The sequence below is a fragment of the Lepus europaeus genome, chromosome 19 (genome assembly GCF_033115175.1).
Source record: "Lepus europaeus isolate LE1 chromosome 19, mLepTim1.pri, whole genome shotgun sequence".
In the NCBI taxonomy this organism is placed as follows: domain Eukaryota; kingdom Metazoa; phylum Chordata; class Mammalia; order Lagomorpha; family Leporidae; genus Lepus; species Lepus europaeus.
In genome coordinates, this window is record NC_084845.1 from 8,785,969 (window position 1) to 8,812,457 (window position 26,489).

Below are 26,489 nucleotides of genomic sequence, written 5' to 3' on the forward strand. Positions count from 1 at the left end.
TCAGAGGGCGCGGGCCGAGCTGGCCACTGGCTGGAAGGGGCTCCCAGGCTGGGCGGCGGCGGCGTCCTCCGGGTAGAGAGAGAGCAGCGAGGGTCCCAGGCCTGTGGGGAGAGATGGGGGGGAGCCATCAGCCCAGCCTGTGCCGTCTCCCTAGCAGCCAGACGTGTCCTTCCTGGATTCCAGCAGCCCCGAGCGCTCAGGCTGTTGATGGCCATGGTCAAGAAGAGCCCCAGTTCAGAGCCGGACGGCTGTCCCAGCGTGAATCCAGGGCTTCTTGGGTGCTTGCGGTGTGATCTGGGGGCAAAGTGACTTGACCTATCTGGGCCTTGGTCTTCTCACCTGTACAATGGGCAAATGGCACCTTCCTCTTGGCGCTACTGTGAGGAGTATAGGAGTGAATCCGCGTACAGCACGTTGAGCATGAACTGCTACTGGTGGGCGCTCAGTGAGTGAGCTGTCGCACCTGCCATGTTGATGAGGATTTACTCATTCAAAATGTGCCTGCCAATCGCTCCTCGCCCTTTTGGCTAAGATCAAGTACAAAATGTACCCACTGCGCATCCATGAGGTGCCGGCACTGTGCTGGTTGCTGGAGCAGGATGGGGGGAACTCCCTGGCCTCGTGGGAAACTGGGGAACCCCGGGGAGGGCCCCGGATGTGATCCCGCACAGGAAGGGTTTGGCACCAAGCCTGCGGCACCGTAAGCGCTTGACGAACGTTAGCGACTCATGACAGTAATGTACCGAGCACCTCCGGTGTCCTCTGCCACCGCCCGGCCACACACAGGGGAGTCCAGCCGTGACCAAGACGGCGCTGGCTCCCTGCCCTCACAGGGAGAAGCCAGCCAAATCATCCAACGGTGACACAGACACCTCTGGGACAAGCCATGGGTCTGCGAAGCCAGGGAGAGCTTTCTAGAAAGAGTCCTGGTTGATCTGAGACCTAAAGGGTGTGGTTGGAGTGCGAGCTTTCCAGCCAAAGCCGGACCAGGATAGGCAAAGGCCCTGGGGCCGCTTCCTGGAGCACAACTTTCAAGCCATCACAGGGCACTCTGCCTTCACCTCGCTCTCGGCCTCAGCCGCGCCAGCCTTGCTGTCCCCCGAATAAGACAGAAGTACACTCCAGCTGGGGACCTCAGCACTGGCCGTCCCCTCTGCCTGGGGGCCACATCCAGGCTCACTCCTCGGGGGCCACCTGTGAGCCTACTATTTAGAACGGGAACCTTGCTCTCCTCTTGCACGCATGGTCTTCCTGGTGCATGGATTCCCATGCCTTGTGCTCCTGCGTGACCTCGCTTCTTCGTGGCGGTCTCTCTCTCCCACCCTACAGTGTCCACTCCACATGGCTGGGCTTGCTGTGTGTGTGTTATTCAGAGCGAGGTCTCTGTGCGTCCCACACATTATCTGTTGCAAGCACGAGGGGAAGGGGTAAACGGAGTCACAATGCCTGTGGCAGAGAACAGAAGCAGTGACCAGACCCCACAGACACCCCCATGTGTGTGTGTGTGTCTGTGCACACATGCGTGTCTGTGTGCCTACACATACATGTGGCTCTGCACATGTGTGTTCATGTGTCTGTGCATAAATGATCCCAAAGCCAGGAACAGCAGAGGTCCATCCAAGCCCAATTCAGTCAAGCTCCAAAGTGCAAGCTACACAGGCTCAAGAGGCCAAGGTTCACCCCTGGCCTTGGCTAATCCCCCAGGGGCAGCCCAGACCAGCCCCATCTCCTGCAGGGTCTCTCTTTCCCCGCCACAGTGCCCAGGAGAGGAGGAAGGGGCTGCTCATTTCCACCACGGTCCCCCCCCCCCGGACATCGGAAGCCCACCCGGCCCCCCTCCACCCGTCTGAGTCACCCAGGGCATCTTCAGCAGAGGGAGATCCAGGTTGCCACTCACCCAGGGGCTCACTCAGGTCCAGAAGGGGGGCGCTTGGCTCCTGCTGGCCCCCTGGGGCCGGTCCTCGTGTCAGAAGGAAACTCTGGGGTGAGGAGACAAAGACATCGTCGTCAGCATCACCGTCGGGATCGGAGGAGGCAGGATGGCTGCGGGGCCGTGGCCAGCTCTGTGACGGCGGCCAAGTCACTGTCCCAGACGCCCCCGGCGTGCGCCTCCACAGCCACCTCCTTCCATGGCACGCGAGGCCGACCTGTGCAGCCTCACTCGGGGTTCCTGCCGGGAGACCCCAGCGGGCGGGAGGGGGAGGGGGGCCATTTGATCTTCCAGCTGCTTCCTGCTGGCCACTGTGGGTTGGCTGTAACCTTCCATGGGCCTTACCAAGTGGACCCTGCTCTGGCCAGGTCCAGACACCACCCCATCCTTTATCTTCAGCCTAGGGCTGGTACCGGCTGCCTAGGTGGCAGCTGCTACACCCGGCCCACAGCTTTGTGCTGTTTCCTGCCTAGATTCAGACAGTGGCTCCAGCTTCCTGTGTCAGTGTGTGTAAGAATAATATTTCCAGAGTGCTCACGGGGATTACATAAGTTAGCCAGCCAGTGTGTAAACATGGCAGGCGTTCGGTTCCTGTAAGCTGTTGGTATCATCACCCACATTTCTCATGTTTGAATAAGGGGCAGAGTAAGAAGCCAGGGCACTTCTGTGGGTACTAGGGAGCCATGGAAGGTCCTAGAGGGAGACCTTGTGGAAGTGACGCCATCCAAGCTGACTTCGAAAGGGCATTCTGTTTGCAGAAGGGTAGCAGGGGTGAGGCCGGAGGCAGGGAGACGTGGGGTTGGGGGGAGTGGGGGCGGGAGGGAGAGGGCCGCCTGCTTGTGCATTCCCACCGTTTATCCACCATTGTTGACAGCCCACGGAGTATCAGCCAAGAGCCTGGTTTTGTGTTAAGTCGCTCCTGTGTGGTGGAACTACGCTCGCTGTCCAGATGAGAAACTGAGGTTCAGCGTGGTGACCTTGCCTGCCCACGGTCTCACAGCTACCAGGCAGCAGACCAGGGCCAGTGTCCCTCCAGTGTCGGCCCTCTCAACCCTCCATTACTAACCCAAGCCCAAGGCCTGACCCGGTTCGGGGAGGGGTCCCGTGGGAGCAGAGATGCTGCCTCGGGCACTAACCACCTGCCAGTTCTCCCCTGACCTGCTCCACTTCCCCTCCTGGGGCTTTCCCCCGACTGGCATGCATCTGTGACCTTCCACACCTGAGCTGGAACTCGGGGGCCCAGGCTGCACCCCTGGCCTTCTGTCCACCTGCAGCTGGCCCCTGCTCCTCGCTGGAGCCCCCTCCATCAAACAAGCTCCAAGCCTGCCAGGCCCCAGCGGTCAGAGCTTCCCACCGATCCCCAGACATACCAGGCTGAGGGAAGGCAGCGGGAAGCTTTCAGGTTCCGGGTTGGGGGGCCGTTTCGGGGGTCTCACTCCCAGCAGCTCCACCCCCTCGGCCTCGGCCTCTGAGCTCGGGGCCAGGGCCCTGGAGAAAAACAGGCAAAACGCTCAGGACACAGCAAACACGTGCAGGGGATGGCATTCACCCACTTCCCAAGCATCTAGTGCTCTATCCCAGCAATCCACCTCCTCACTTGACTATCCAATGACCCATCACCCTGCCACCCACACAACCTTCTATTCATCTCTCCATTCATCCATTCACCTACCTACTCACCATTCACCCCCCACTCACCTACCCACCTACTCATGGATCCATCCATCCACCTCCCCGTCTGTCCACCCACCCACCCACCCATCCATCCATCCACCCACCTGACCACCCACTCACCCATCCACCCATCCATTTACTCACACTCATGTTCACTCATTCACCCGTCCACTACCCATCCACCCACCTGACCACCTACTCACTCATCCATCTACCACCCACCCATCCACCCACCCATCCATCCACCTGACCACCCACTCACCCATCCACCCATCCATTCACCCACACTCATGGTCACTCATCCATCCGTCCACCTTCTCGTTCATCCATCTGCCCTTCCATTAATCCACCCGTCTAGTCACCCACTTGCCGTGCGTCCATCTATCCAGTAACCATCCATCCTTCATGAATTCCCTCCCTCCTTCATTTAATAAACATTATTAGACACCATTGTATGCTGAGCCCCAAGCTGGGAGCCTTGGGAGATACCGAGGCATACCCATGAAAGCCTCAGGGTCGTAAAGAGGCCACTCTGGAGGCCAAGTGGGCAATTGCCTTCAATTGGAGAGCAACAAGTTGAGTCAGTATAATCTAACATCCTTCGAAGGAGGACCAAGACCCTTTTGGGTCTTGTGCACAATTGTCTATCTTTGTGTATATGTGTATTTAAATTTTCTTGGGGAAGAATCCATAGCTTCCATCAGATTCTCAAAGATGTTAGGAACCTTCGTTGCTGCCCTGTCTCTCCGACCCCTGTGGCAGTGACTGTGACAAGAACCGTCTCTAGGCCGGAGGTACGGATGTGCCAAAGGAGAGAGGCCTGATTGGCAGGTGGCGCTGTGGTACAGGACAGCAGCGGAAGGCATGCAGAGTGGGGCACACCTGGGCAAAGGCAGAGAGCTTGGGACACACCTGGCATGTGCGGGGCCGGGAGCGCCAGGCTGGAGTAGACATGGCGGGGTGGGGAAGGGGCGGGGGATGAGGCTGAAGCCAGGGCGCCCCCTTGTCTGCGGCTCACCTCTTCCGAGCCCCAGCCGTGGGGGAGGACGCTGACGGGTCTCTTCTGGAGGGGCTACAGCAGCTCAGCCGGGGGTCACTCCCCCAGCGGGGCAGCAGAGAGGCCTCAGGGGTCGGGGGGGACAGGCCGTGGAAGCTCCGCGCGCGGGGCCGGGGGGTGGCCCCCGCGGGCCTGTGGCAGGCCCTGGGCAGCTGCTCGCTGGAGTGGAGCTGGAAGTCGTCGTCCATGGAGATGTACGGGGCCAGCATCTCCAGGTCCAGGGCATCGGCGTCCTGCAGAGGGCAGGAGGGGGTTCAGAGCACAGGCCTGGGCCCGGGAGGACCGGGGCTCCACCACCCCCGCGTCCTGGGCCCGAGGCTAGGACCTCCTCATCTGTGAAGTGGGTATGAAGTGCCTTCCGAGGGCTGCAGAGCAGGCGCCGCCCAGCTGAATGGCTCCCGGACCCCCGGCCCTCAGAACGACTGGAGGCCACAAATGCTGGCTGTTTTCATCCACACACTCTGGGCTAATTGACTACCCAGAAATAGACGTGGGTCAGACTGAGGTGCCCAGCATGGGACGCTGCCTGAACAAACATCTAGGATGTGGGCATGGCCTTGGGGCTGAGCAGTGGGCGGGGCTGGGAGAATTCTGGAGAGCACCTGGAAGGAGCGAGCCATCAAAATCAGATCCTCAAGGGGGCTGCCAGTGACGACTTAGAAATGAAGAAACCAGGGCAAGCATTATGGTGTAGCCGGCAAAGCCGCTGCCTGCGGCACCAGCATCCCATGTGGGCACTGGTCCGTGTCTCAGCTGCTCCACTTCCAATCCAGCTCCCTACTAACGCAGCTGGGAAAAGCAGTGGAAGATGGCCCAAGTCCTTGGGCCCCTGCACCCACATGGGAGACCTGGAAGAAACTCCTGACTCCAGCTTCAATGTGGCCCAGCCCCAGTCATTGCGACCATCCTGGGAGTGAACCAGTGGAAGATCTCAATCTCTCTGTGTCTCTCCCTCTCTCTGTGTAATTCTGACTTTCAAATAAATAAACAAATCCTTTTCAGAAGGAGTTTTGTTGTTTAGGGAATGAAAGTTTAGCAATGCTGTTGCCTGCAGCTATTGACATGGGAAGCAGAAAATGTGATGCAGTGGTGCTGTAGCTGGGGAAATTTCCAGCCAGAGTGTTGGAGGTGCCACCTGGTACCTTCTTGCTACTTGTGAAAACCAAGGCGGGGGAGAGAAGCTCAAGGAAGAAATGTCAAGCATGAAAGAGCTGGGATTGGAGCGTTTTGAAATTCTCAACCTCCATGTGTAACAAAGAATTAACATTCCCCAAAGAGAGGGCTGGCCTTTGTCTCAACTGAGAGGTAAACTCTAAGCCCCCACAGCCTCCCCGGAGAGACAGCTGTGTTATTCACTGTGGGCACCTTGGACAACACTTAGTAGTTCATGCTAATAAGGTGACTCATGATGGGCTCCCCTAGATGGTTTATGCTAATGAGGTGACTCATGATGGGCTCCTTAGATGTTTATGCTAATGAAGTGACTCCTGATGGGCTGCCTAGACAGTTTATGCTAATGAGATGCTGGGGGCTGGCCATGCCCAAAAGATCAACCATGTGATTTGAGGGTTAGGGCTTTGGACCATGAGAAATCGACTTGACCTCTAGAGGTAGGGCTGGGGATTGAATTCAGTTATGTGGGTAATGACCACGCCTACGTAATGGAATCCCAATTTAAACTCTGGACACTGAAGCTGGAGTGAGCTCCGGGGTTGGCAGCACCAATGCTGGGAGGGAGGGGAACGGGACTCTAAGGACATGGTAGCTTCCTACTGGGGAGCTGCCCAGCCCCCGACCCCACCCCATGCATTTCTTCCTTTGGTTCTTATTTGTGCTCTTTTTATTTTTTATGTTTTTATTTAAGGCAGAGACAAACACACGGAGCTCCTAGTCACTGGTTCACTCCCCAGATGCCTGCAACACCACCCAGGGCTGGGCCAGGTCAAAGCTGAGAGTCAGGATTGTGCCAGTCTCCCACACGGGTGGCAGGGACCCATCATTTAAACCATCACCTGCTGCCTCCCAGGGTCTCCCTTAGCAGGAAGCTGGGATGGGAACTGGAACTGGAACTCAAACCTGGGCAGTGGGACCCGGGATGCGGGCACCCCAAGGGACGTCTTAGCTGCTGTGCTCAATGTCCCTGACTTGACTGCCATAATAAAACTGCAATTCTAAGTCATGCACAGTTAGCGCCCCAGAGGGAATCTGGTAATCTCCAAACTGGCAGGTAGCTGCTCGGCAGTGAGGCTGACCCTGGAGGTCCTCTGACTTGGGGCTGATGTCAGAGGTCTTGGGTAGCCTTGGCAAGCTGGAGGAGCGACCGTACCCTTCACCTTGACTGACTGAATGAACCCCTTGGATGGCGAAGGGTGCTAAAGTTAAATGGGGTCTGAGCAAAGAGAGACAGTCTCAGGGAAGCATGGGCTAAGGCGGGAGCTTGGCAGTAACTGGAGAACTCCTAGGTTAAGATTTTGGAAAGAGGGCCGGCGCCGTGGCTTAACAGGCTAATCCTCCACCTTGCGGCGCCGGCACACTGGGTTCTAGTCCCAGTTGGGGTGCCGGATTCTATCCCGGTTGCCCCTCTTCCAGGCCAGCTCTCTGCTATGGCCCGGGAAGGCAGTGGAGGATGGCCCAAGTGCTTGGGCCCTGCACCCGCATGGGAGACCAGGAAAAGCACCTGGCTCCTGGCTTCGGATCAGCGTGATGCACCGGCCGCAGCGGCCATTGAAGGGTGAACCAGCGGCAAAAAGGAAGACCTTTCTCTCTGTCTCTCTTTCTCTCACTATCCACTCTGCCTGTCCAAAAAAAAAAAAAAAAAAAAAAAAAAGATTTTGGAAAGAGGCAAGCGAGTGCCTCAGACCCTTTTGGTCAGACAAAGGGCACTCTGTGGAGTGGGAGGGTCTTCTCCCAAGATCTGCGTCAGATAACAGCCGGAAGCCAAGTTAGAGGAAGGTTTATCTCTGGGTGAGCTCCCAAGAGATCCACAGAGGGCTCACAGAGTTGGTTTTGTTCTGTTTGTTCAAAAGTGAGGATTATATGAACAGGGGCACTGCCAGTGTGGGCGGGAACAGACACAGCTGGTACCACATGCAAAGAGGCTTCTAGAAGCAAGCAGCAGAGTGACAAAGCCTCAGGTGCAAACATACGTTTCTTTGATGACCAAGAAGAGCTCCGATGGGATGAGGAGCCCTCAGGGCTGCACCAAGAACCACGGATCCGCATCCACAGCAGTGCTCTTCCAGGGTGTGCCCGGGCGAATTTCAAAACCGCTATGGGCCAGTGGCGGCCATAGTGGAAAACCACTTCTGAGGTTGGGCTATGAAAGGCTGCGGCTTCTCTCTCTCTGTCTCTCTGTGTTGGATTGCTGGTGCTGGGGGAAGCCAACTGCTATGTTGTAGAGACCCACACCATAAGGAACTCCGGCCTCCAGCCAAAGCCGGTGAGGAACTGAGGGCTGCCAACAACCATGTGTGTGGGTCTGGCAGCACGTGCTCTGACCGTAAGCCTGCCTTCACCCGCGTGGAGACACTGAGCCAAAGCCACCAGGCAGCTGCTCCCAGGGACCCATTCTCACACACCACTGGCTATTACACATCAGCTGTTGTAAGGTGGTAAGTCTTGGGGCAATTTGTTATGCAGTAAGAGATACCTAATGCATCATGCCTCTGTCGTCTTAGCTAGCTGTTCAATAGAACATCTATCCAAACATCCATCCAGTCAAGGAACCGACAGTCGGTCCACCTATTTGATTATGTATCTAAATATCCATCCATCCATCCAACCAAATGTCTACGTAAACATCATCCATCCATCCACCCTCCCATCCATCCATCCATGCATCCACCCATCCATCCACCCTCCCATCCATCTACCCATCTGTGGTGGAATGAGAAGGCCATGCCAAGATGGCTGCTGGCAACGGAGCCTGCCTGGCAACAGGCTGTGATTGGATGGCTTCGGAAACCACATGGCAATGGAGCCTGCCTGGCAACAGGCTGTGATTGGATGGCTTCGGAAACCACATGGTAATGGAGCCTGCCTGGCAACAGGCTGTGATTGGATGGCTTCAGAAACTGCCTGGCAACAGGCTGTGATTGGTTAGCGCATAAACAGCCCCTTGATCGGATTGGCTGCCTCAGCTATATAAGCTGCTGTACCAACTGAAATAAACAAGTCTGCAGGCTGCTTGCCTCTGGCCTGCTTTCACCTGACTCCCGGGGTCTGTGTGGTGACTTGGTGCCTCTTGCCCCCACCACGCTCCTCTCAGAATGAATCCACAGCAACACCCATCCATCCATCCATCCATCCATCATCCATCCATCCACACACTCATCCATCCACCCATCCATCCACCCTCCCTTCCATCCATCCACCCATCCACTCGCCCATCCTTCCATCCATCCATCCACCCATCCTTCCTTCCATGCATCCATGCATCCATTCATTCACAAGGTGAAGGCTGCTCCTTCCATGCCTGTCTTACCTGAGCTACCTCTAGATCTGTCTCCACTACCTCCAGGTCTTTCCCGGTGACAAACGGTCTGTGTGCATTCTCCATGCCCACAAGTAGTTGATCTGGGAGATCAGCCTGTGGGGATCAAATTAGAGACTTAAGGGAATCGTGAGGCCGGAAATGTGTGCAGTAAGACAGTCTGGAGCTCAGGAGTAGTGGCAGGGGCCATATGTCAGACAGCTGGGGCAAAAGGGGTTCAAGTGCAAAAAACTCTGGACCTGGGTCTTCAAAAGTCATTGTGCCTGAGTACGGTCAAGGGGACTTAAAAAATCTCGCGGCAAATCGAACGAAAAGTATGAGTTCAGAGGCCGGTGTTGTGGTGCAGCAGGTTAAGCCACCACTTGGCAATGCTGGCACGGGTGCCAGCTTCTGTCCAGGCTGCTCCACTTCCGGTCCAGCTCCCTGCTTATGCACCTGGGAAAGCAGTGGAGGATGGTCCAAGGGCTTGGGTCCCTGCCACCCACATGGGAGACCCAGATGGAGTTTCAGGCTCCTGGCTTCTGTCTGGCCCAGCTCTGGCTATTGCTGCCATTTGGGGAGTGAAACAATGGAAAGAAGCTCTCTTTCTCTCTCTCTGTCTCTCCCTCTGTCTGTGTAACTCTGCCTTTCAGGTAATAAATCTTTAAAAATAAAAATAAAAATAAAGCATGAGTTTAGGAACCTAGCAGTTAGGATGCCCAATATCCTACACTGAAGGACCTTAGTTTGATTCCTGGGTCTGACACCCGACTCCAGCTGGGGGTAGAAGCGATGGTTCAAGTGGTTCCAGCCCTACTACCCAGGTGGGGCTCCTAGATTCAGTTCCTGGTCCCTGCCTTCTGCCTGGACCAGTCCCAGCCATTGCAGGGATCTGGGGAGTGAACCAGCAGATGGAATGGCTCTCTCTCTCCCTCTCTCTCTCCCTCTCTCTTTCTCTCTGCCTTTTAAGTAGGTGAAAATAAATGACCACTAAAAAGAAAAAGAACTTAAGAACGCACCTGCCCAGGGTACACCACACAGGTGGTAGTGGCAGATTCAAGACCTAAATCCACGTCTGGGTAAAGCACGGTATGGGACACTCCTGACTCCAAGGTTGAAGTTCAGAGGGGTCTCCCATGCCAGTTCCAACCCCCCTGGGTTGGGGGCTGAACTCTGGAATTCTGAAAGTTGAAGAACCTGGAGTCCAGGTCTCAAAGGAACCCCAACGCCATCACAGCCCCAAAACCAGCAGGGTTCAAGCCCAAGGCCGAGACGGCCTGGACGCTGAGGATGCCAGTGGGCGGGCCTGCTTACCGGAAGAGGACTCCGGGGGCGCCGCGGGGCTGACGGGGTGCTGGGGGCGGTGGCGACCGAAGCCCCATCCAGGATGGGCGCCAGGAGGTGGCGGAGGTCGGGGCTACAGAAACGGCGGGGGTCAGCGGCCAGCGCAGCCTCGCTCAGGGCAGGGGGGTGCAGGAAGGCCAGGATCCGGGGGCCGCGGGGGTCTGCAGTACACGTGGGCATGGGGAGGACACAGCTGGTCACCTAGGGCGGGCTGAGGGCAGGGTCCCCCCACACCAACCCCAGGGGACAGGCTGACATCTCCGACAAGCAAGCAGGGTGGCCATGGTCCTTAGAGCTGGGCAAAGGGTTGGGATGGTGGGGGAGGACGCACTCCGTGGCCAGAAGGTGCTGGGTCATTCAGCCCTGGGGAGCTCATCGGCTGGGAGAAAGGAGTGGCCCAAGCGCCCCAGGAGGTCCTCAGGCCCCCGGAGGTCAAGAGGAAATGGAAGGATATCAAATCCCCACTGCCCCCAAGGAACCAACAGGGAGAGAGAGAGGCAACAGGAGCCGGACCCAGGAGGTTCAGGGTGACTGGAAGCCAGAGCAGTGAGTGGCACCATGGCAGGATTCGGAGCCGAGGCAACAAGAGACTGAGCAGTTATGAAACCGGGAAGAACACTCTGGGCAGAGGAGATTTCGTGTGCAAAGGCCCTGGGACATAAACACTGGGTGTGCACCAAGGGAGCCAGTGTGGTGTAGAGAGTGAGAAGGGGAGGGAGGCAGGACTCAGGTCCAACACGATCTGGGCTTTCTCCCAAGTGTCCCGGGGCACAGCCCCTACTCAGCCCCTGTCCTGTGCCCATACCAAGTCTGTCCCCCGAGTGAGGACCGCCCTTCTGGAAGGCAGCGGTCCGCTGATGGTGTCTTCGAGAGTGTCGCTCGGTTTGCTCCAGGGACAGCACCACTCCGGTCTCTTCCACCCTGCTGGGGGGGTACAAGGCAGAAAGGAGGGGTGGGAGTCAGAGAGAGAAGGGAGGGTCCTTGGTGCCAGCCCCGGCAGCCCCCTCACGTCACGTCCTATCGCAGGAAGCAGCTGTGTCCCAGGCTGGAGGGGGCTTTGCAGATCATTTGCCACCGTTCTTTGCGGAAAGGGGATAAAAAGATTATTTTGGTGCAAAAAAATTGTTTAGGATTCCATGCATTCGACGGTTGAACATCCCTAATCCAAAAATCTGATACCCGGAAATGCTTCAAAATTCGAAACTTCTGGAGCGCCAACATGATGCCACAGGCGGAAAATTCCACACCACGGAAACCGTGTTTCAGGCTCAAAACTATTTAAAACGTGGTGTACGCCGTGAGCTCCCGCCTCTGACGATAAGGAGACCTAAACACAGGTGAAGGTAGCTCATGGGGAACATACAAGCCCCAAAGAATCCAAACCCTGAGACGCTTCCAGCCTCCAGCGTTTCGGATCAGGGATACTCAACTAGTCACAGCACTTAAAAGAGAGTTAGGTTTGGCACTTCCCAAGTTCCATCTGTGGAAGGGAAGAGAAAAAAATCTGACGTTCAGCACAGCCTGGGTGGAGAAGGAACGCTGGGGGCGGGGTGGGCGACAGAGGAGGGAGGCACAAGGACAGAGCAGGTCAGGGGTACGGGGGAACCAATGCCTCTCAATTGACCTATAAACATTATTCTGATAGATCCATCGATGAACAACATATTTTCATATTCTTCATTGCATTGCCAAGCAGGAAGAATGCACAGGGCTATAGTTTTATGAATAAGGGTTTATTTAAGAGGCTTCTATTCATAGACAAACTCAAGAGAACAGATTTATAAATACAGCTTCTGTCCCCTGCACCTACCTCCCCTCTCGTTGGCGGGCTCCAGCTGTGGGGACAGCCAGGGTTCCGTGGGGTGGGGCGGGGCTGAAGACCAGCTCCTCGTTTGCATCTCATTTGCATAGCAGCCCACCAGGCAGAATGCAGGTGGGCCTGGTCCTCCCTCCAGTCCTTTAAGACCACTCCCCACTCTCGCTAAACCCTCCCCTGGGCTAAAACATCCGAACTGAGCCTGCAGCCAGACCACGCTAATTCCCCTGAAAAACACAGCCCAACAGTCACGTGTGTGCAGAGACACAGGCACCACAGGCACACCCCCCGGGCAGGGGTGTGCACACTGGGGCTGGCACACCTGCCCACGCCCCACAAGCACTCACTCCACGAACAGCTCCTGGTCAGGCCGTCCTGTGACTCTGCAGCCAGGGGCCTCGGTTCAAACCCCAGCTCCGCCACTAAACCTCTCCAGACCTGTATTTCCCTGTTGAGTCAGGAGGCACAGCACCTCCTCCGCAGATTGTCAGGACTGAGTTGGGGTGTGTGCGATGCTGAGTCTGTGGTGAGCCCCACGAGTTTGCTATTATGATGTTTAAATTTTTTTTTTAATTTAAGATTTTTAATTTGAGAGACAGAGAAAGAAACACATAACAGACAGAGAGAGACAGGGTTCCCACCCACTGAAGCACTCCCCAAATGCCTGCAATGGCCAGGGATGGGGCTGGGCTGGGACGGAAGCTGGGAGCCGGCGCTCCTACGTGAGTGACAGGAGCCAGTGACGTGACCCATCACCACTGCCTCCCAGGGTCTTCACAAGCAGGAAGCTGGAGTCAGGAGCCGGAGCCAGGAAGGAAACCAGGCTCCCCAAGGTGGGACATCGGCGTCTTAATCGGCTGCCTTCTGCTAAGACAGACACCCACCCCTGCTATCACTATGTTTATTTTTACTGAGCAACTACTGTGTCTGGGCATGGGGAACCCAGCAGAGAACAAGACAAAGCTCCTTTGCCTTCATAGGGAGCAAAGCCCTGTTGGGGAATTAAAAGGCCTTACCTGAAATATATTATTTGCAGGTAAATGTCTGCAGCTGCAAAGGACGCTACACCTGTGAACGCTCCTATTCGAGAAGGAACTGGAAACCTGGCCGGTTGGAAAGGAATGTTCTAGAAGCCTACACACCCCAGAAGATTTTTAAAAACTGAGTACAAAAAATCTAAAATCGGTCATTTTCTATTGCTTACACATGGAAATCATCGTTGGACGTTCTGCATCGTGTGAATTACTACAATTAATTTCACCTGCTTCTTTCTACTTTTTTTATTTTTATTTTTATTTTTATTTTGACAGGCAGAGTGGACAGTGAGAGAGAGAGAGACAGAGAGAAAGGTCTTCCTTTGCCGTTGGTTCACCCTCCAATGGCCACCACGGCCGGCGCACCGCGCTGATCCGAAGGCAGGAGCCAGGTGCTTCTCCTGGTCTCCCATGGGGTGCAGGGCCCAAGCACTTGGGCCATCCTCCACTGCACTCCCTGGCCACAGCAGAGAGCTGGCCTGGAAGAGGGGCAACCGGGACAGAATCCGGCGCCCCGACCGGGACTAGAACCCGGGGTGCTGGCGCCGCAAGGTGGAGGACTAGCCTAGTGAGCCGCGGCGCCGGCCTTCTACTCTTTTTAACGCAGCTACTGGAAAATCCACAACAGCACCTATGACTGGCGTCACGTTTTTCCAGGCCAGTGTAAGCCAGAGAGAGTGATGAGGATGAAGAGAAAATAAAGCAGCTCGGGACAAGATAATCACAGGGCACAGGGCGCCAGCAGGGGACGACAAGGAGACTTAACCTTCTGTGGGGACGCAGGCAAAGGTTCTTCCAGGAACTGATGTCTGAGCCGTCTGAGCTGAGGCTGGAGAGACAAGTGTGCGTGAGCCGGGAGGAAGCAGAGGAGGGGAGAGAGAAGAGCATTCTGGGCAGGGGAAGCAGCGTGTGCAAAGGCCTGGCGGTTTGGTGAGTGAGTGAGAGGCGAGGGAGGCAGGAGTCCCCAAGAGAGCCCCGTTAACGGCCTCAGGTTTTCTCCTAAGGAGACCAGGGGGTGGCAGAAGGGCTGTGAGCGGGCGCGGAAGCCTAAGGTGTGCGTTGATGCGTGTTCCGGAACACGCCCCAGCTCTGGGGAAAGCCCCGAGGCCGTTATTCCTACATAACGAACAAACCCTGAGACGGGGAACGGGGTGGGGGCGGCTTATGGTCTTACCCTTACACACCTGTCCCAGAAGGACTGATGCTAAGACAAAACAAACGCACAGGACCAAAGAAATACCCAGATGTTGCAAGGGAATGCAACAACCAGAACGTCACAGTCCCTCGCTGCCGACGGCAACGTCAAGTGCACAGCCGGTTTCCAGCCGGCGGCCCCCTCCTGGGCGTTTGCCCCCAGAAATGAAATCTACAAACCCGTGACCCCCTGACTGTTGCATGTGTGTATTCCGTGTGGGTGCCACGGACACGCACCACAGCGTGGCCGCGCCTTCAGTACATCACGACACGCAGGGGCCACACGCCACGTGATTTTTCTGTATTTGACAATCTGGGAAGGGCAGGCCCAGTGGCTGCGGGGCCTCGGGCTGGCGACAGGAATGAGACTGGGCACAAGAGCTCGTCCGCATGTGTGGACAGCTGAGTGTGCGTTCACGTGGCCACACACGTTCCACGTACGTGTACAATGCACGCCTGCTCACACATGCCCGCCTGGCACACACACACACAGCTCACCTGATCAGGAAGTGGACGCAGACGATACTCTCGGACTGGGGGCCGCGGCCCCCGGACACCACCGTGGCCTGGGTCTGGGTCCACAGGTAGCCACCGCTCCGGGCCAGGAAGCGATACTGCCCCGTAACTGCCTGGCCCTTGCTCAGCACTGGGGAGGGAGCAGGCGGGGGCCAGGGTCAGGGCCAGAGAGAGGGCTCCGGGGCCAAGGGGTGGGCAGGAGGGGGACTGGAGGGAGGAGAAGGGGGGGCTTGGGGAGCAGGGAGCTGGTGCTGAGTGCGGCGGGGAGTGTTCAGGGCCTTGGGGACAGGGGACACGCACAGGTGTGGATGCTCTTGCTGACGGTGTCTGAGTCCAGCGCGTGGATGTACTCGTAGGCGGAGCAGCCAATCAGGTCATCGGGGCTGTAGCCGGCCACCTCTGCGATCCTGGGGGTGGGTGCAGCAGGGCCTGGTTAGAGTGCGGGTGGCCGAGGTGGGTGAGGGCCGGGCCAGGGAGGCAGGAGGAGCGGCAGGGTTGCAACAGAGAAAGGGAAAGTGTGAGAAGCAGGGAAAGTGGAGCAGCAGGGCGGTCCCGGCGTCTGGGTCCCGGTCCCCGAGGTGCGGAGATGACCCCAGGGTCTCGAGGGGCCCCGGGGAGTCACGGAGGGCTTGGAAGAGGGGGCAGGAGGGCTGGAGTCGGGCAGCACCGTGGGGACGCACGGACAGACAGACAGGGAGGAGCACTGTGCTCTGAAGACGCGGGAGCCCAGGCCTTGACTTCAGCCCCGGTGGGGGCTCCTTGCTACCTTCTGGTCTCCAGATGGGATCGGCGAGCCGGTGCATCAGAGCTGTTGGGAGCCCCTGCGTGTGTGGTGCTGGGTTACAGCCGGACAACAAGAAACTAAGCAAGAACAGGGCGGGAGCCGGACCGGGGATGGGGGGGAGGGAAAAAAACAAAGGAAGAAAAAGGAGAAAATGAAAGAAACGGGGCCACAAGGGAAGAAGAAAAAAGAGAAGAAATAGACGTAACTGTGATAACGATGCATGTGCCCTGGCAGTGCACGGAGTGTCTGGCCATACCACGCTCTACACAGGACACACGGGGACACTGGGCGGGGACACTGGGCACAGACAGGTGCAGTCCTCTGGCCAAGGCCACATGGCCAGGATTTAAACCCAAGCTGTGTGAACCCAGATGCTGCAGGAGGGGGGACAGAGGGAAGGGAGGGAGTGAGAGAGGGAGAGCATTCAAAATGCCAGTTTGAGTGCTTCCTGTGTGCTGAGCACAGGCTAACTGGCTTTACAGGAATTCACTCAGGGCTAGCGTTGTGGCACAGCAGGGTAAGCCACCCGCTGCGATGCCAGCATCACGTATGAGCAGTGGTTCAAATCCCGCCTGCTCCAGTTCTGATCCGGCTCCCAGATAATGCAACTGGGAAAGCAGCGGAAGGCGGCTCAAGTCCTTGGGTCCCTGCCAACCACATGGGAGACCTGGAAGAAGCTCCTGGCTCCTGGCTTCAGCTTGGCCCATCCCTGGCTCTTGTGGCCACTTGGGGGAGTAAACAAGCGGATGGAAGAAGATCTCTCTGTGTGTCTCTCTCCCCCTCTCTCTGTAACTCTGCCTTTCAAATAAGTAATTTTTTTTAAATGAATTGATTCATTTAAGAAAAGCAAGAGAAAGAGAGTGAGATACTAAAAAGATTCAGAGGGAGACACACACACACGCACACACACACACACGGAGGGAAAATCAAAGACAAAAGAATGCCTAGAAATTATAGACAGACAGACACAGGAGGAGACAGACTGATGGCCTGGAGAGGCACAGAGACAGGACAGAGAGAAAGGACCGGCACTGGGAAGGCGGGGGAGGGAACACAGCCTGTGCACTTGGGCGGCCGGGACAGGGCCCCGCCCACCTCTCATCGCAGTAAGTGAACTTCATGTCCAGGCTGTGACGGCTGAGGAAGGACCCCCGGCCCAGCGGGGGCTCCAGGCTGCTGGGGTGGGGGATGGCTTCACAGATGAGCACCAGGCATTGCAGGGGAGGCTCCGCACGGGGGCTCCCGGCCGGGGAAGTCTGAGCAGGAGGCCTGTAGGCCCGCAAGTGTCCGGAGCAGTGCAGCACCTGGGGGCCGGGGAGAGGCAGGCAGGATGCATCTGGAACCCGGCCCGCCCGTGGGCCTGGGGGACGTCTCCGCGGGCCCCACAGGGAGCCGAGGACTCCAGACTCACTCAGAGCTTAGAGGACCCCCGGATTCCAGGCTGCAAACTCAAGGGGCTGAGGACCCCCCGGCTCCAGGTACCCGGAAACCCATCTCAGGATTCCAAGGACCCCAACTGCAGGGCCGCCAACCTCCCAGATGCCCGAAGGACACCCCCCCCCAGACGGGGCCTGGGAGACCCTTGCAGGACCCCTGGCCCAGGAGACCCTGGGAGACTCCAATCACTCCCTGTGGGATCCTTAGGGGCTCCCGCCCAGCCCCAGCAGGGCCCGGGGCCCCGCCCCCTCGCAGGCCCCGCCCACCTTCCAGGTGGCCGCCTTGAGGTTGAGGGTGCGCCCGCGGCTGGTCAGGGTGCTCTTCATGCGCAAGGAGAAGCTCCGCTCCGTGGGGGCCTCTGGCTTCTTCCTGGACAGGCCTGGGGAGGGCCAGGGTCAGGGCCGGACAGCGGCAGTGAGCCCAGCGCTCTCCAGCTAACGTCTCTGGGCTCCTCCCCCAAACTGGGACCTGGCACCAGAGAGGGCCCTGGGGGGAGGGCATGGCCTCTCAGACCCCCCCCCCGGGGCGGGGCTGGGGGGTCCTCTTAGGTCCCTCCGGGTTAGGGCAGGGCCAAGAGTCCCCTGAGACCCACCCCCCAGGTGGGGCGGGGCCACGGGTCCCCTCAGCCTCCCTTCCAGGATGGGCGGGACCATGGGGGGGGTCTCCTCAGACCCGCCCCCGGGGCGGGGCCACTCCCCTCTTTTCTGTTGCACAGGAAAGGCCTGGGGAGGGGTGGGGGTGCAGCCTCAAGTTCCGCCTCTGGGAGGTGGGCACTCACTCGGCGGGGGGGTCAGGGCGTCCTGCAGCTCCTCTTGGTCGCAGGGGTGGACGAAGTCAAAGATGCTGTGGCCAATGAGCTCCAGCTGCGAGGCAGGGAGCGGGGCAGGCGGCGAATTGGTGAGGAGCCTCTGCCCCAGCCCTCCCTCCACTCCTCAGCACCCCTGCCCCGGCTCAGGAGCCTGGGGTACTGCACCAGGCTCCCCCTCCTCCATTCATTCCCAGCGCAAGCATTTCTTCAGCATCTACTACTCCCCAGGCCCTCCGCACAAACGCTAGCCTTGCGGTACTGACCGGCTATGGTGCGTGTGCGGAGCAAAGACAACAAGCAAGCAAAACAAGGTAAAAACACGATACAGGGACCCAGCAGGTTAGACCCCAGGCCCGTGACACCAGCTCCACTTCCAATCCAGCTCCCTGCCAATGCACCTGGGAAAGCAGCAGCAGACGGCCCAAGTGCTTGGGCCCCTGCACCCATGTGGGAGACCGGGATGGAGCTCCTGGCTCCTGGCTTCTGCCTGTCCTGCCCTGGCTCTTGAGGTCATTTGGAGAGTGAACCAGTGGATGGAAGACTTCTGTGTGTCTGTCTGTCTGCCTCTCTCTGTAACTCTGCCTTTCAAATAAATAAATGAATCTTAAAAATCAAGTAGGGTGGCCTTGCAGCTCCCTGGAGGAAGACTATTCTAGAAAGAGGGAGCAGCAAGTACAAAGGCCGGAGATGAAACTCCACTCAAAACACACCCGTCCGGCAAGGCAAAGACCCAAACAAGCCTGGCGCTGGCGTGAGGGGACACAGGAAAGGGGACCCGCATGGGCTCACAGCCCGGGGTGTCGGTGATGGTGGGGGTGGGGAGCAGTGAGATCCTGCTCCTCTGACAGCAGCCCCTGGAGCCAGCCTGGAACCCTGTAGAAGCCTGGGACACTCAGCTCTCTGCCTCCCACCGCTCGGACTGACAGAGCGCGAGTCCCAGGGGCGGGGAAGCGAGGCGGGGGAAGGAACAGATGTTGGCCAGGGGGCCGCTCGTGTGAAAGAGACGAAGGACTGGGATCGTCTCCTGCCGCCTGCTTTAGGGATGAATTCCGGTCAGCTCTCCGAGTGGGTGTACCGCCCCGCAGTGAGCATGCCCAGTGCCACACTGCGGGGTCTGGGTTCAAGTCCCAGCTCTGGCTCCTACCAGCGAGACCCTGGAGGCAGTAGTGGGTTCCTGCCGCTGGTGTGGAAGGTCTGGATTGAGTTCCTGGCTCCTGGTTGTGGTGGCCATCTCTGTCTGCCTCTCAGTCTCTCCAATAAATACTCAGTGCTACTTCTTAAAGGTCTCCTTCCCATCCTCCCACTCCCATGGCACCTGGCCCCACCCTTCTCCTGTCTGAGACCAGCATCCACCCCGGCCGCTCTGCCAACCTCTAGGCTCACTCCGGCCGAGTCTGTCCCCATGCAGATCCAGAGGGCGCTTTCTAAAATGCGGATCTTGGGGGCAGGCACTATGTGATGCCGGCATCCCTACCAGAGCGCCGTTCAAGTCCCAGCTGCTAACGCCCCCGGAAAGCAGTGGATGGTGGCTCAAGTACTTGGGCCCCCGCCACCCACGTGGGAGACCTGGATGGAGCTCCAGGCTCCTGGCTTCAGCCCTGGCTGCTGCAGCCATTTGAGGCGTGAACCAGCAGATGGAAAATCTCTCTTTCTCTTGCTCTGCCTTCCAAACAAATAAACAATTCTTAAAAAAATAAAATGTGAATCTTCAAACATAAATCTGGTTCTACCTCTGGCACGGCTTCTCCTCTGCTCAAACTCTCTCCCTGGCTCCCTGGGAAATAAGTTTCTGAACCAGATTCAGAAACGAGATTCAGCCCTGCGCTGCCTCGCCCGTGTCGATGTGTAGCTTTTCTCTCCTCCACCGCACCCTGTGCCCAGCCAGGATGACCGTCTTCGCGTTCCCAAAGCGTGCTGCCGTGAGCGTTCCTATCGTCACTGGTCCCACCTACTCCTGATTCCCCTTTGGCTAAAGCCCTTTGGCTTTCAGCTCAGATGTCCCCTCCTCCAGGAAGCCCTCCAGCCCCTCTCCCAGGCTGGGTCAGGTACCTGCCTCCTGGGGGGCTCCCACAGCCGCCCAGGCTGTCCCATCCCAGCCCCACTGTCCAGGGCTAAGCCTGTCCTGGTCCCCACTGCAGGCAGCCCCTCTCACCTGACTGAGGCCCAGGTGTTTGCTGACATTCTCCGACAGGTAAGCCATGTCCCCCTGGGCAGTGAGCACCATGACGAAGCCCTCCAGGGCCTTCAGGTAGCAGGCGTCCAGCGGCTCTCTCTCTGCTCCTGCCTGGTTCCACTCCCCTGGCGCGGGGGGACGGGGCATCTGCCGTCACTCGTGGGTGCACCCTGGCTAGCCTCCCTCTGCCTGTCCTCGATCGTAGAGACTTCCAGGGAACCCCAGGGGAGTAGGCTGGAGTCCACGAGGGAGAGGACAGGGCCACCACACATTGCAATTAGGACAGAATCCTAAGGGGTGGAAATCCCAAGGGTCAAGACTCTAAGGGGCCAAGGCTGAGGATGAACGGGAATTCTGGGAGGGGAGTAGCTATCCTGAATCCCTGCAGGGCAGAAAGTTCTAGAATTCTAAAGAATGCACAGACTTCTAAAGATGCAGGGGTACCAGGGGACAGGATCCCAAGGGGCCCAAGCTTCCCAGAGAAGTAAGATTCTACGGGGCAGGGCTGCCTCATGGGCAGAGCCTGCTAGGGGATGACTCTACTTCTCCAATAATAAAATATTTTCAGGGTCGCGGGATTCCAAAATGCGACACAGCAGGTTAGGCTGCTGCCTATGATGCCTATAGCTGCGCGATCTGACTAGAGTCCAGGCTGCTCCACTTCCGATCCAGCTCCCTGCTAACGCGCCCGAGAAAGCAGCAGAGGAGGGTGGCCCAAGTGTTCGGGCCCCAGCACCCTCATGAGAGACCCAGATGAAGCTCCTGGCTTCAGCCTGGCCCAGCCCTGGCCATTGTGGCCATTTGGGGGGAGTGAACCAGCCCATAGAAGAACTCTCTCGCTCTCTATCCTTCTCCCTTTCAAATACACATATATTTAAAAAATTTAAAAATGTTAATTGAGTGAGCGAGCGGCTGGGCCTCCAGCTCTTGGGGCGCCCGGGATTTATAAGGGCACAGCCAGGAGGCGGGGGTCTCACGAATGATCGACTTCCAAGGGGGCGGGACTTCCAAGAGCACCGGGCCCTGGCTGGCCTGGAAAGTGGCCTCCAGGGGGCGGGGCCGTGCGGGACAGACAGCACCGGGGGGCGGGGCCTCCGTGGACTGCAGCTTCCCGAGGCGGGAGCGGGGCGGCGCGGGCACGGGAAGGCCCGCGGCCGGGCTCACCTGCGGCGCAGAGCCGGCGCATGCGCAGGTAGCTGATGGTCAGGCGCATGATGGAGGCCTTGTCCAGGTGCGCGCTGACGCCGCGCGCGAAGGGCAGCGTGTGCGCCAGCTGGTACAGCACCTCGGTCTCCTGACTGCGCCGGCTGCGGGCCGCATCCCGGGACTTCTCCTTGCGCAGCTCCGTGCTCGACCTGCGGGCGTGGGCAGCGTTCAGGGGTGGCGCCCCCGAAGGGCAAAGCGGTGGACGCTACGTGCACGTCGGGCACAGACCCCAGGGGCCCGGGCTCGCAGAGAGCAGGGCGGGCGCCGTGCAGGCCCCACCGTGCGCCCCCGGGGCTTTCTGAAACCCCTCCTAGCCCCGAGCTTTACCTGTCCCCGTGCTCGCCCATGCTGCCGTCCCCAGCGCCTCGCTGCTCGCTCTCTCTCTCTCAGGCGTGCCCAGGGCCGCGCTGTCCCCTCCCTCACTTATCTTCAGCTTCTTGGCCAGGCTAGGGGCGCCTAGGGGACCAGGGGGCCTCCTGCTAGAAGGGGGCCGGCTGAGCTGGCGGGGGGTGGGGGCAGAGGCGGGAGGCAGCAGGAAGGTGCCTCAAAGTGTAAGGTCCCACCAGCAGGGGCCAGGGGGCGTCCTGTCCAGCCGGCCCCTCGCCTCTCGCTGTGCGCCTTAAGCACCTTGCACTACCTGTATTCTGACGGCGGCAGGCAGTGCTGGGAGTGGAAGAATGACATCGTCTTGTCGGAAATACCTGCCACTTCCCCAGCCTTGTCTATCCCTGCAGTGCCAGTGCCAAGTGCACACCTGACGTTAGCCGGCTGAACGCTCAGACAACCCCGGGAAGATGTTAAGGGCGTCACCATCCCCTTTACAAAGACGAGACCGCTGAGGGGCAGCGCTTCCCCGGTACGCAGAGAGGCCGGGGTGGACACAGGTCTGCCTGCACTCTTAGGTTTCCTCTTTATGGCCTTGGGTTCATGTCCAGGTTTTGGGACACCCCTCTTCCTCGCCGGGTCTGTCTGAAGCTAAAGTCTCTATACTTTCCAAAAAATCATTTTATTTGAGAAAGAGAAGTCTTCCTACCCACTGGTTCACTCCCCAAGTGCCCAGGAACCCAGAATGAAATCCAGGTGTCCCACCTGGTGGCCAGGACTTGACTACTTGAGCCCTCCCTCACCTGCTGCCTCCCAGGGCGCCCATTAGCTGGAAGCTGCAACCAGGGAGTGGAGCCGGGACTCGAACCCCTGGCTCTCAGATACGGGCTGCAGGTGTCCGGCTTGGTGTCTAAACCGCTGTGTTAAATGCTTGCTTTTTCTTTTTGAATCAAAACCTGTAAGGTCTATGACACCCAGTACAGCGTGCACAGTCTTACCTGTGTTGCAACGCTGACAAACCCGTTACTAATAAATGAGCGGCTGTCACTTGCTAGCTGTGGGGTCCCGAAGCTTCGTCTTTTCTCCGCTGTCTCCCCTGTGACCCACCCCAGGGAGGCAGGCCCTTCCTAAATTCAGGAGAGCAGAGGCCATCTCTGGGGTGGCATCAACCCCACCCCCTGGGCAGGAGAGGTGGTGGTGGGGGAGTTTCCTGTCCAACTACAGAGAGAAAAAATAGCGCTGGGGACAAGAGGGTGGGCCGGGAGAAGGGGCCCGGGCGGCCTGGGTGGAGGGCTGGAGGGGGTGGGATGGGGGGGGCCCAGTCCCCTCCCGCCTGCCTGGAGGACATTCCGTCCTGTTGTGTCCCAGCCCTGTTTGTCTTCCTGCCGAGAGGGTGGGGGTGGGCGGGTCTGGCGGAGCAGGGGCCCAGACCGAGGGAAGAGGGAGTGGGAAGAGGAACGGGGGTGGGGCCGGCGCCACCCCAGGCAGCTGGACTCTGTAACTCTCTCTCCAGAGGCAGGGCTGCTACTTCCAGAGAAGGGGCCAGCTGGTGGTGGGAGAGGGACCCCCTGCTCCCAGCTCGGGACCTGTTCTGGGATGGTGTGATGAGAAGCATGCTGGGAGCTAGCTGCTCTGGTTCGGGGTCCCAGCTCCCTGCTCCGTTGCCTTTGCACAAGTTGTACACCCGCATGAGCCCCATCACCTCCAAGGGTTGTTTGGAGGAGAAAGATGACTCCATAGAGGCCAAGGGCTTAGGAAACAGAGGCTGGCAACTGGCTGGTGCATTGGAAGGGTTAAAGTTGGGGTCCTCCCCTTGTCCGGGTCAGGGATGGCAAGCTGCGGCTGAGGACCCCCGGGACACCAGAGTGTCCCCAACAGGTGCAGCGCACCTGTTAGGGCCGTCCCCGTGTTCCTGTGTTCCAAGGAAGTGGGACCAGGTGGTGACAGCCTAGCTGGCCTGCTCCCTCATAGAACTCTCACTTGAATATCGGGTGGCCCCCTCCCTGCCCCCCATCTGGTTCCCCCACTGGCTCCTCTGGTTGATTTGGGGTGAGGGAGGGGGAGATAGGACCCCTATTATTCAGGATATGAGATGGGGGCTCAGAGAGGTAGTCACGGGCACAAGGCCTTACAGCCAGGAAGCGGCTGAGCTGCGATTTGCGCCCGGACTCTGGGGCCTGTGCTGTTAACTGCCATGCTGTGGTGGGTGCCCTTGCCGCCCTGGGGGCCCCCGTCTGCCTTTGCCTAGTGGCCTCAGTCCCTCCTTCCCCCTTCTCTCCACACCCACCCCCCAGCCTCCAGATCTCCCCAGCTGGCCCCATGCCCAGCCCTGGTCCAGCCCCCTGGCACTCTGCCCAGCTTGAGACGTGCAGCTGGAACCCTGCCACCCTTCCTCCGTGTTCTAGCCCAGAACAGAGGGCGGGGCCGGGAGGCCCCAGGGTGAGGCTTGGGGAAGGGGGGCTAGGGCCTGGCACCCCTCCAACCAGGAGGGCGAGAAGCCCACCTCTTCTTTGCCCCGAAGCACTTGCCCTGGCAAGCAAAGGGAAGCTGCAAGTGGGAGCCCCTGCCCCCACGTTCGGGGCTGCTCTGGCCTCCTCTCTCCTGATGCTTAGCTGGAAAGTGGGGGTCTTGGAAAAAGTGTAGAGGATCTGGGGGCTTGGGGAGCTCAGCATGTGTCTTGGCAGGGACCCCCCTCTTAGCCCCACCCGGAGGTGGCCAGAGGGGCCAGAAGCAGACTTTGGGTTTGAGAAGGGACTTGGGGTGTGGATCCAAGGGAGTCTCTGTGACCTTGACTTTGCTTCTCCCAAGGACATGGTGGGTTGGTGGGGGCCTGTCCCCACAGTCCTCTCTTCTCTGGAATTCTCTGCCTTGGGTGGGCTCAGGGCAGTGTGTCCATCACGCACTGCCCAAGAACTCCCTCGCCCCAGGGTGAGCTGGCTACAGGCCTGAGCTGGGGAATGGGAAGGGGGCAAAGGGGCCCGGGGCCCACTCACCATCTCCCAGGCCCCCTCGGGCCCAGGTGCCATCCTGGGGGTGCAGGAGCGGACGGAGCGCGGCCAGGATCCGGGTGCGAGTTACGAGCCGCGGCGCGCGGCAGTGGGATGACACCACAGGAAAGGGCTGGCCTTGGGTGGTGAGGGGGGAGCACCCCGGCTCAGCCAGAAGCTCCCCACCCAGCCAGGAGGGGGTGCTGCGAGGGGCGGGGCCGGGGCTGGCCCAGCAGAGGTGGGCTGGAGTTCCCTGGTGGGCTCAGAGCCAGGGATTGGAATAGAATGGGTGAGGGGGAGGCGGGCTGGGGGGTAAAAACAGGGGTGTGTGGAGGGATCCAATCAGACCGGCGAAGCCATGGAGGAGGGAAGAGGGTGAGGCTTCTGGATGTCTCAGATTGGACAGGGAAAACCGAGAACCGAAGATGCTTCCTAGGGTCCCAAGGCTAGGCAGGCATCCCTGGCAGTGGCCCCAGAGCCTGGGTTCCCTGGATGCCCACAGAGCTGCACCTGCTGAGAGGTGAACCCCTCTGGCCAGGAGGAGCCCACCTGAGCATTGCAGCCTGGGGCGCGGAGGAGGTGGGGTGCGCTCCCATCCCGATTTGCAGGGTCAAGGCCACGGCAACCCTCCCCCCCCAAGAGAAAGTGGGGTTGGGGCCGTGGTGTCTCAGCATCAGGGCCTGGCGGTGGAGGGGTGACAGAGGGGCCAGGCTTTGGGAAGTGGCTCCAGCTCCCCTGCCTGTTCTGGAACCGGGTCCCTTTCCAAAGGACATAACAAAGGTGCCCAGCAGGGGACACCCTCTGGCACTTCCAGGAGAACCCAGGGTTTGGGAAACACCTCAGGAAAGGGTCTTTTCCCTCCAGAACCCACGGGCTCAGTGCTCACCCCCACGGGGCTCCCTATACCTGGGAGAGCACCCCGCACCCCCCAGGGTCGCAAGGGTCTGGTGACAATGACCCACCCCAACTCTGGGGGCTCCCAGGCCGGTGCGGTCCATGGCAGGAGACAGACTGCGCCCTTCTAGTTCCGTCGGAGCGCGAGCTGCACCCAGAACCAGGCGCGGGTGCGAACCCGGAGTAACAAGAAATCGGGGATCACGACCTCGAAGCGAGAGGGGCGGGGCAGCCAGGGCTTGAGGGGTAGCCCCCTCGGCGGCAGCGGGGCGCCCCCTCACCGCGCCCCGGGACGTCCTTGGTTCGCCGCCGCGCGCCGCCCCCGCACCCCGCAGCTCAGGGGTCCCCAGAAGGGGAACCCGCCGATCCCCATCATGCCTGCCCCTGAACCCCAGTACCTTGCGCGCTGCAGCCCCAGCGCCATGGCTCGCCCGTCGCCGCTCCGGAGCCCTCGGCGGCGGCCCCTAGCCCCCTCCCCTGGCCCCGCGAGCCCCCTCCCCAGCTCCGCCCCCGCCGCCTCATTGGCTGCGCGGCGCCCGGCCCGCGGCTCTGAATGGGCGGCGCCTCTGTCACTCTGGGGGGCGGAGGCGCGACTGGAGGCGACTTGGAGTCCCCCGGGTGGGGGGGCGCCGGGCGGGACACACCCCCAGCCACGCCCCTCACCGCGGACTTCCTCGCCCGTGTCGCCCGCCCCCTCCGGCCCGGTCTCAGAAGTTGCAGTGCTAGGCCTTCCCGAAACCCACCCACTTCGCCCTGTTCTCCGGCCTCCAACCTCCTGCTCTGTCACTCTCCACTGCCCGCCCCCGGGCGCGCCCCTCGACCCCCACGTCCCCAGCCCCG

General features: G+C 59.4%; 1 protein-coding gene across 1 annotated transcript; it reads right to left on the reverse strand.

Annotated features, from left to right (window-relative positions):
* HIF3A (hypoxia inducible factor 3 subunit alpha) lies at positions 1-26,073 on the reverse strand. Its single transcript, XM_062175936.1, has 15 exons — positions 26,048-26,073; positions 21,403-21,593; positions 20,218-20,363; positions 18,036-18,120; positions 17,524-17,636; positions 16,916-17,124; positions 15,337-15,443; positions 15,019-15,166; positions 11,282-11,400; positions 10,447-10,637; positions 9,145-9,249; positions 4,623-4,894; positions 3,301-3,418; positions 1,898-1,979; positions 1-101 (listed from the first exon to the last, which is right to left on the reverse strand). The coding sequence occupies exons 1-15, from the start codon at positions 26,071-26,073 to the stop codon at positions 1-3; spliced, it is 2,013 nt and encodes a 670-aa protein (XP_062031920.1).
* Positions 26,074-26,489: the final 416 nt, after the last annotated feature.

Excerpts from the sequence above, each read along its gene's own strand:
- HIF3A (XM_062175936.1), bottom strand. The coding sequence starts at position 26,073 with ATGGCGCTGGGGCTGCAGCGCGCAAG. Across the intron at positions 18,121-20,217 it reads AACACCTGGGCCTCAGTCAG|CTGGAGCTCATTGGCCACAG; the intron begins GTGAGAGGGGCT and ends CCTGCCTCGCAG. Across the intron at positions 11,401-15,018 it reads TGCGTCCACTTCCTGATCAG|CAGGGTGGAAGAGACCGGAG; the intron begins GTGAGCTGTGTG and ends GTACCCCCCCAG.